Source organism: Theropithecus gelada, chromosome 4 (assembly GCF_003255815.1).
Source record: "Theropithecus gelada isolate Dixy chromosome 4, Tgel_1.0, whole genome shotgun sequence".
In the NCBI taxonomy this organism is placed as follows: Eukaryota; Metazoa; Chordata; class Mammalia; order Primates; family Cercopithecidae; genus Theropithecus; species Theropithecus gelada.
In genome coordinates, this window is record NC_037671.1 from 51,871,208 (window position 1) to 51,881,365 (window position 10,158).

Genomic DNA, 10,158 nt, shown 5'->3' on the forward strand with positions numbered 1-10,158 from the left:
AGCTGAAGCAGCTGAGATACAGAGCACCATGTCCTGAGGTTGCATAGAGCAGGGAAGCCCTGGGCCTGGCCCATGAAACCATTTTTCCCTCCTAGTCCTCCTGGCCTGTGATGGAAGGGATGGCCATGAAGGTCTCTAACATGCCCTGGAGACATTTTCCCCTTATCTCGGTGATGACGGAACGTTTGACTCCTGATTACTTAATGTAAATTTCTGCAGCTGGATTAAATTTCTTGCCAGAAAATGGGTTTTTCTTTTCTACTGCATCAGCAAGCTGAAAATTTTCTAAACTTTTATGCTCTGTCACCTCTCAAATGCTTTACTGCTAAGAAATTTCTTCCACCAGATACCCTAAATCATCTTTCTCACGTTCCACAGATCTTTAGGGCAGGGGCAAAACTATGCCAGCCTCTTTGTATAGCAAGAGTGACCTTTACTCCAGTTCCCAACAAGTTCCCCATCTCACTATCACCATTTTGGTCTAAGCCGTTTAAAAAGTCTCAAGGAAGTTCCAAAATTTCCCACATCTTCCTGTCTTCCTCTGACCCCTCCAAATTGTTTCAACCTCTGCTTGTTACCCAGTTCCAAAGTTGCTTTCACATTTTTGGGTATCTTTACAGCAGCATCCCACTCTACCTGTACCAATTTACTGCATTAATCTGTTCTCACACTGCTAATAAAAATATACCTGAGACTGGGTAATTTATAAAGGAAAGAGGTTTAATTGACTCACAGTTCCACATGACTGGGGAGGCCTCACAATCATGGTGGAAGGTGAATGAAGAGCAAACTCATGTCTTACATAGTGATAGGTGAGAGAGCTAGTGTAGGAGAACTCCCATTTATAAAACCATCAGATCTTGTGAGACTTACTATCACAAGAACAGCACAGAAAAGACTTGCCCTCATGATTCAATTACCTCCCACTGGGTCCCTCCCACAATATGTGGGAATTTGGGGAACTACAATTCAAGATGAAATTTGGTTGGGGACACAACCAAACTATATCACTTAATAATTCAACATGTTAAAATATAACTGATTATTCTAACTCACTCTCTACCACCCAAATGAAACAAAACTCTCCCTTCTTTCTATTTCATATATATATATATGTATGTATATATGCCAGCTGCTTGGAATGATGTCCACTCCATCCCACACCCAACACTTTGTGTGTGTGTGTGTGTGTGTGTGTGAGAGAGAGAGAGAGAGGGAGAGTCTTGCTCTGTTGCCCAGGCTGGAGTGCAGTGATGTGTACATAACTCACTGCAGCCTTGACCTCCTCCTGCCTCAGCCTCCTGAGTGTCTGGGATTACAGGTGCACGCTACCTGACTCAGCTAATTTTTTATTTTATGTTTTGTAGCGACAGGATCTCACTATGTTTTCCATGCTGATCTCAAACTCCTGGGCCCAAGTGATGTTCTTGCTTCAGCCTCCCAAAGTGCAGGCATGAGCCCAGTCCCAATACTCCTTTACCTGAAAATCTTCTAGATACCTTTTAAGAATCATTCTCTGAGTGTTACTGTACACAGTTGCCACGTTGTGCATATCCCTCTTGTTTTATTTCATTTGTTTGTCTGCTTTGTTGCTCTGTGTCCTCATTTATCAGTTATTTAAATAGACTTGATGGACCACTGCCAGTTAGACACTTTTGCAGGAGAAAGTGAATGCAACCCTTAAGATAGGAGTCATTGGGTGGCTTGTCTCAGAGAACTCAACAGAAAGTCTGCCACTTGTAGCTTTTTAGGAATTGCCTCAGTTATTCATAAATAAATAGATTACTGGTGAGGGCCATTGCAAATTCATCTAATTGGTACTATATTGGTCTTATTCAGAAAAATTTTGCTTATAGACTAACTGGTGAAAATCACAAAGTTCCTTTTCCAGTTAAAGTTTGGTTAGCTTTCTTGTTTCATTTTGTTCTGCTTTTTAGTGGCTCGAGGCTGGCCAGGTAGTTTGCTATACATATAGCTTTTTGGCCTTAGTGAGTTCCAGTCTTTTGAACCAGTGGGTTGTATTCTAAACTCATCTTTTTTTGAGAGAATAGTATCCTTAGGGCAGTATCTTCCTTCCTCCCTCTAAATATGTTATTTTTACATATTTCAAATATTTAGAAAAGAGAATACAATAAACACTTATATACTATTCACTCAGATTTATCAGTTATTAATATTTTCACACTTGCTTTCTGTGTTTGTGTGTGTGTACATCTCCTAAGTAAAAGGACATTCTAAATACCATAATATCAGCATCACATCCAAAAAATGCCAACATCGATATAATAACATGATCTAATATAAAATTATATTCAGATTACTCCAACTATCCCCAGACTGTCTTTTTATAAAATTTCTGGATTAATTATTCACTCAAGTTTCATACATTTTCTTTGTCATATGTCTTTAGATGCCTTTGATTTAGAGCAGTTCTCTTACATGCTTTTCATTGCTGGTATTATTTCATTTTTTATGTAGAATGCCCTACAATTTGGATTTGTTTGATTGTTTCACCATGATGAGAATCAGACTAAACATTTTTGGCGAGATATTATACAGATGGTATTGTGTACTTCCCACTAGATCACACCAGGAAGCACATAATTTGTTTTTCCTATTACTGATAATGGTAGGTTTGACCACTTGGTTAAGACTGTGTTGCCAGATCTCTCCATTATAAATGTAACTTTGACCCTGTAAATATCAAGTAATCTCTGGGTGATGCTTTCAGACCATGTGATTGCCATGCTGTCCAATAACTTTTCACCCAGTGATTTTAGATTCCATGATGAACATTGCTGAAATGGATTATTACACTGGTAACTTCAAAATTGCAATTTTCTGTGTCTATTCTCCTTTTGTATTAATTAGTATTCTTCTGTAAAGAAGAGCTTCCTCCTTCTCCTCTTTTTCCCTTTTGTGCAATATTTCTGTGGGCTTATTGAATCCCTTTTTCCTTATTTGAATTTCTATTACCATTATGTCATTATTATTTTAACACTCTATGTATTCCTAATTTGGCCTGTTGATGCCCCTTCAAGCAGGATCCTGCGTCCTTTTCACATGGCCCTGTTAATCTTTAAGCACTTGGGTTACCTTGTGCTTTCTTTGCCCCAACCTGGAACCAGCAATTTCTCCAATGAGTCTCGGAGTGGGGAACGATATTTCAAATCCAAGGTCTTAGTACTATTTGTGCCCATGGCTTCCAGGTCTTTTAAATAGGCAAAACTGTTCAATTCAAAGGCACCATATCGGTTCTGCTAGAGACTAGTATTTTATGTTAGGTCATATATTATGGACAGTATATTAATTCAGTTTTCATGAGAATTCCAGGTAACAAAACAGCAGCAAACCATTTCCTAGGAATGGTTTACACAGCACAAATCAGCTACCTTCATTTGTAACATGAAGATTTGCTGAATTTTTTGGTGAAAGTCATGAAATGATTTCAAGTGATATGTAGATCCTTTGCCAGTTCACCTCTGTCTTCAGTGGTTCCCAAAGTGTGATCCACAGATATCTGGGTGTCCTGCAGACTAACTTCCAGGGAGTCTGAGAAGTTAAAACTATTTTCATTACAATTCCAGGATCATATTTGCCTTTTGTGTATGACATGACTTTTTAATACGTATGAATCAGCCTGGTGAAATACAAATATATGTAAAGCACTACTGAAATGTGATGGTATCTCAGAAAAAAAGCCCTTTTGTGATTGATTGAGTTGCTAATTGAACAAGAAACATTTTAATAAGATTCCATTGTTTCTTGAAAGAAAGACTGACACATACATTGCTGCTTCTCAGACTTGAGTATCTGGCAGATATTTTCTGAAAAATGCATGAAATGAGGCTATCATCCCAATTTAAAGAACTGACAGTATTTATAGCTGTGATATATTCTCAATTTTTAAACAATTAGAATTTCAGAAAATGTATTTCTGCTATGACAAGCTTATCAACTTCCTGATACTCGGCAAGACTTTTCTAGAGAGATTGTTGATGATATTAACAGATATTCTTTTTTTATGTTATATATGGAAATATGTCAACATTTGGAAGATATGTATAAGTCAGTGAATCAATATTTTTCAAATGAACAATATAACAGTATTACAGAGTGACACATGAGAAAATGAGTCAATCAAAGTACAAGATAAACTAAAGGATTTTTAATGCCATGGAGTATAAAAAGATCATTAACATGATTTTAATGTCCCCTAGATATTGAATACCTAGCATCTGTGGAATTCTAAAAAAAAAAGTAAACAGTCCCCAGAGAGCTTTCTCTTTAACCTTAATTTTCTCTAGTCCATCTACATGTTAGCAAGGAGTAGCTGACAGACACAGTCAAACTTCAGTGCTTTTTAAATTATTTGACTCAACAGGGTGACCAGCACTTTGATAGGTGCTATGGAAGCCAAAAACCATGGAGTATAGCTAGTTTATCAGATGAGTATCTCAGAGGTTATTCATGGCATGAAACATGATATTCAGGTACATAACATAGTTTCAGAGTGCTTAGGGCTGTGTGCAAATCCAAGGGTTCTGTAACATAATTCCCTTTTCTCCCATTCAAAAAGCATAACAGAATACAAGTGATGAGAATAAATTTGTATTTTCTGTAGTTTACTTAAAATGTAGATTAATATACAACTTCATTTATTTTTGAAATACTCAAATATTTTACCATACTGCAATTGAGAACTATCATAACGTACTGTGAACTTCTTGGGGGAGGAAACGAACCTTTTCTATGCTTGAATCCCTGCACTGGCACTGGGCATGGAACTAGGTAGGCACCCAAAATACTCATTTGACTTGAACATTATTTTCTATTAATAAATATAAACAATCTGTTCTCCATTAACTTATACCATTACATAAACTTTGTGTAAGTCAATTGTTTGAAATGTAGGGAAATACATATATATATAATATATATTATATATATGTATATAACACCTCAGTCATGTACTTTCTCAGTCTATTCTACAAACGATTTTAAGCAGGAATAATATAACTGAACTGGAAGATGAGAACTTTCCAGAATTTTGAGTCTTGAGACCCACCCTTACTGAAGAGAGAACTTTTAATTGTGTATAGACTGGGCTATGGACAGCATTTTGAATGAATGAAGGCTACCTTTCATGTAAAATTCCACTTTGTGGCATTCTAGGTGCATAGGAGACAAGTTAATTAATTGCATGCAGTGGATGCCTTGAGTTATTAGGATTTTGTTCTCTCACATAACCCTGGTGGAGAGAGGCTGAAAAAACATCTCTTGTCCAAATGCATTTATGTCTCTAATCTTGCTTCATTTACAGCCATGGCATTTTTTTTTTAACCATCTAAATATATGGTATACATTTAGACATTCAGATGTGTCTGGTCGCACATCTCCTTGTCTGCCTTCCCCCATGGAAAGTAAACTTCCTGAGGACATGGACTTTGCCCATTTTGTCTTGTTTTTTCATTTTCTTTTCTATTTAAAATTGATACATAATATTTATACACATTTGTGGGATATATGTGGATGGTATTTTGATAAATGCATATGAATTGTAATAAGCAAGTCATGTTATTCAGGATATCCATCACCTTGAACATGTATCATTTCTTTGTATAGGAAACATTTCAAATCTTCTCTTCTAGTTATCTCAAAATATACAATATATTATTGTTAGCTACAGTCACCTTACTGTACTATATACACTAGAACTTATTCCTTTTATCTAACTTTATATTTGTAACCATTAACCAAACTTTCTTCATCATTTTCCCTGTTCCAACGCCCTTCCCAATCTCTAGTAATCATCATTCTACTCTCTACCTCCATGCAGAGAAAAGGAAATTCTTACACACTGTTGGTGGGAATGTATATTATAATGTAAACAATATGGAAGTTTCTCAAAAAACTAAAAATAGAACTATCACATGAACCAGCAATTTCACTACTAGGGATATTTCCAAAGAAAATGAAAGATATGTTTGCACTCTTATGTTTATTGCAGCACGATTCACAATAGCCAAGATACGGAATCAACCTAAGTATCCATCAGTTGATGAATAGTTAAAAAATAATGTGGCATATATACACAATGGAATACCATTTGGTTTGTTTTATTCACTACCTAGTGCCTACAAACTTAAGAGACTGAAGATTGCTTGCAAGAATTGGTAGTTTAATAAACATTTTCTTCATGAATCATAAAATCAAAAAATTTTCATGTTTTTACAAGTGGTGTAGAAGAGTGATATGACTACTAAACTATATTTTTAAAAAGATTTATTGAGATATAATTGACATATAAAATTATATACATTTGAGGCATACAACTTGATATTTTGATATCCGTATACTTTGTGAAATGATCACTACAGTCAAGCTAGTTAACACATTTATCACCTCTACGTTGTTACCATTGTGTGTGTATACCTGTATGTGTTTGTGTGTGTGTGTGTGTGTGTGTATACCTGTGTGTGTGGGGGGGACGGGGGATGATCAGCTATATCATCTCAGGAAATTGCAAGTATCCATACAGTATTGTTAACTATCATCAATTATGCTGCACACCAGATGTCCAAAATTTACTCATCTATTGCTAGGTTACTGAAAAATGACCATGTTTAGTGACTTTCCTTCAACCTGGTCTTGATCTCAAATTGTGAACTGAAGTTTTACCTAGGAGATTTGATGCTGAAACTCAGAAAGTTCAGCTTGAACGACGCAATTATTAAGCTCTTAAAGTCTTAAGATAACGTTATTTAAACTATATTAATCTTAGATCTTTTTTTGGCATTTTTAACATTGTATTTCATCTCTTTGTTTACAAGTGTATTAGACAGTGGAGTCTTAGAATAAAATAATCATATTTGTTTTATTTTTGAATAAATTTGCTGTAGCACATGCTTAGTGCTTAATATTTACTAAATGAATAAATGGATGAACGAATGAAATGTACAAAAGCATACATAGTTGAACAGAATATTTTTCTGTTTTATTCTCTAACTTGCAAATTATAAAACTTAATTTAATCAAGAACCCTCTTGGACATCTATGCAGTGTAAAGACAACTGGACTTGGAGTCTAGTTTTCTCTGTCTTATTATCCTAATTCTGTCCTTAACTTTCAATTTTATATTTTTGTTATGTCACTTAGCAACTCTAAGCCATTATTTCTACATGGGAATACCCCCATTACATTAATTCCCTATAAAAAGTAGGAATAAAAAAAAGAGTGTCAAATTGTTTTTTTAAAAAGCTTAGACATATGCTATGAAGTCTAATAAACATTATACCATTTTAAATAATTTTTATTTTTTTAAGATTATTTTAACTTTACTTAAGAAAAGTAAATAGTCTATATGATAGTTACCTACTACTGTCTCCCTTCTTGGTTAATGAGGTAATGGATGTGTTGGTTTATAATAAGGACTCAGTAAATGGTAGTTATCATTGTTATATTACCTATTTTACAGCCTACCCTTCCAAACTTGAAACTAAATTTCTCTCTTTGCTTAGTCATCATTCCAAAGGAAGGATGTTGTTTTTAAAATATGTTAAGTATTCACACATTTCTTTTCATCTCAAAGGAACAAACCGACTTCCTTTCAGAATATTGTAAAACTCTGAGTACACCTTTTTGATTAAAACTCCATTAACTTCCTACATCATGCTAAATACCCCTTCTTATTCCTTAGGGTCTTCACATGAAATCTAGGGTTCCCTTCTTATAATTTCATTTTCTTAGCACTCTCTCTCCTCGAAAGTTACCCTTGGCCCTTTCAGTGGGGAATGCAAAGGAAGTGTGATACTTTTCTTTGCAGAACTAGTGACCAACTGAAGGAAAAAAGAAGGTCAGTTAGCAGTAAATAAGCAATACAAAAAGAATAAGTTATTTTAATTTTCAGCTTCTTTTTCTGATATTTTCATAGGAAAAAGTTCTAACCAAACACCTTAATCACAGAGAAGAAGACCAGATGTCACAGCACAAGCATGTAATATCTTAGCACTCATAATCATCATATAATTCTACAAGGAGCTCAAGGGTTTATAGTAGTCAATTGTTTCACATTCTGAGAAACTGAAGAACCCAAAAATGTATAGTAAGTAGTAAATTGCCTACTCACGAGGATATAACTCAAGGAATTTGCCCATGTCTGTTGAGGTGGTGATGTTGAGCTGCTGGGGAGTAGTCTGGTCCATTTCATACTCAACAAATAATGCAAATAAAACAATCATGGCAATTTCCAGGACTATGGCCATGAGAGGGAATTTGAGCCTCATGTTTGTGGCAAAGGACAGAGGCACACTGAGAGCTTCACAGGCTGTGAGATGTTGATAAGAACAAAGGACTGCTCTGTGTGTGGAATTCGACTGCATGTTCAAGGCACCCCCATGACATCACAAGAAAAAAAAATGGGCAAGACTGGTTAAAATGCCCCACCCATTGGGGAAAATTATGCTGTGTAATCTAATTGTCATTCTAAGTGTTGATTTGAAGAATATGCAATGAAATTGTGAGAAGCTGGATGATGCCAATGATCTATTGCACAGGCCTCTAGAATCATGTTTAACTTAATTCAGTAGACATTTTTTGAGGGCTTATTGTATGCCAAACATCGTGGAAGGCTTTGTAGAAGGCACGAATCTAAAGCAAAATATAGAATTGGTCTATTCTTGAGAACATTAAGAATCTAGCTGGGAAAACATAAATATAAGTGAATGATTATATAAAAACAAATATGTGATATAATAGTGGTTATAAAAGTATTATAAAACATAAATAAGGCAGTGACATTTTTTGCCTTAGCCCAAGAACAGTAGTATATAAAATAATACGGATATGGGAACTAAAAAATAAATAGGGTTTTGCAAGTAAAACAGATAGAGGGAATGGTACAAAGCTTGGAAGAACGTGGCATGTTTTGGAAATGGCAATTAGTCAGGCAAAGCTGGAATATAAAACAGATGAGGAGAAAATGAGGAAGTGGCAGAGGTAATGTTGTAATGGAGGGGACTGTGTTGTAAAGACCCTCACATTCAATACCAAGGATGCTAGATGTTAAATATTATCCATGAGCAATGGGGAATATATAGGACTGTAAGGAGCAGTTTTGTGTATTTATGAAGTTTTTCTTGACTCCTTACTCTGGTTTACACAAGTGTAAATATAGAAGTAAACAAATGAGTTGTGATATATGTTTTAGTCTTAAATAGGAAGAGAGTAAACTTAAACAGGAACATAACTAATCTAGCATACTGATAGATAGTCAATTGTAAATAAGATGCTAAGCAATTCAAAACTACCATATGGGTGGAAGAATTCTTGTCTCCACTTTGGAATTGTTCTCATAGCAGAATAAACCTATTTTTGAGGACTAAGAGCTACCAGTTAAATGAAATTTCTTTCATGAAATCCAATTTCCAAAAGATTCTATGTAGAATTTGAAGAGAGAGTGCAAATGACTGCCAAGACAAAGTCTACATTATAACAAATGTGTATAAAACAAAGCAGCAACATTTTTTTGATATTTCTGGTATGATTTTTCACAGTAGAACATGATATATTAGGACTAAATGATCTCTGAAATTTGATAAATATACAAATACTTTGAAAAATGACTATTTCCGTTGTTCCTTACAGGATAGTACAAGAGGAGTGGGTTCACATTCTTAGCTATGAAAATACTTGTGTACATCTCACACTTTAATTTTTGGTTTTGCAGTAGCCTAAAGAGTGTTCATGAGAACTCCAACAAACCCTAAATGAAAAGTATATATGTTAATAAACTATACATAAACTTGTGAAAACCAAGTATCAAATTATAAATTGCAAGAACATCTAAACAATATCATAAATCAGTTGTTTTAAACTCTTTAACAAAAAGTGACACAATATATTAAATAACCCAAGACCGATGGCAACTCTCTTTCTCTGGGACATTTGCAGCAGCTCAGCAACCACTCAACACATGGGGAGTAGACGATTCTACTCATGTAGGTAATGGGACTGTGCTAGGACTTGACTTCAGTCTGTTTATCTCTGAGGAATTCAGATTTGTTGCCTTCTTCTGAATGTAGACATTTGCATTGAAATAAGTTGCATCATGTACCATCGGGAAAATATTTCTCTTGTTCAGCTCTTCACATAAGCTTC

General features: G+C 35.0%; 1 protein-coding gene across 3 annotated transcripts in view; it reads right to left on the reverse strand.

Moving 5' to 3' along the window:
* Positions 1-8,360, reverse strand: part of RHAG (Rh associated glycoprotein) — a 30,479-nt gene extending 22,119 nt beyond the window's left edge. For all 3 annotated transcript variants that reach the window (XM_025382997.1, XM_025382998.1, XM_025382996.1), the window contains exon 1: positions 8,129-8,360. In XM_025382997.1, coding sequence (XP_025238782.1) covers positions 8,129-8,285 — 157 coding nt within the window. In that variant the 5' untranslated portion in view covers positions 8,286-8,360. The remainder of the gene's footprint in view (positions 1-8,128) is intronic.
* Positions 8,361-10,158: the final 1,798 nt, after the last annotated feature.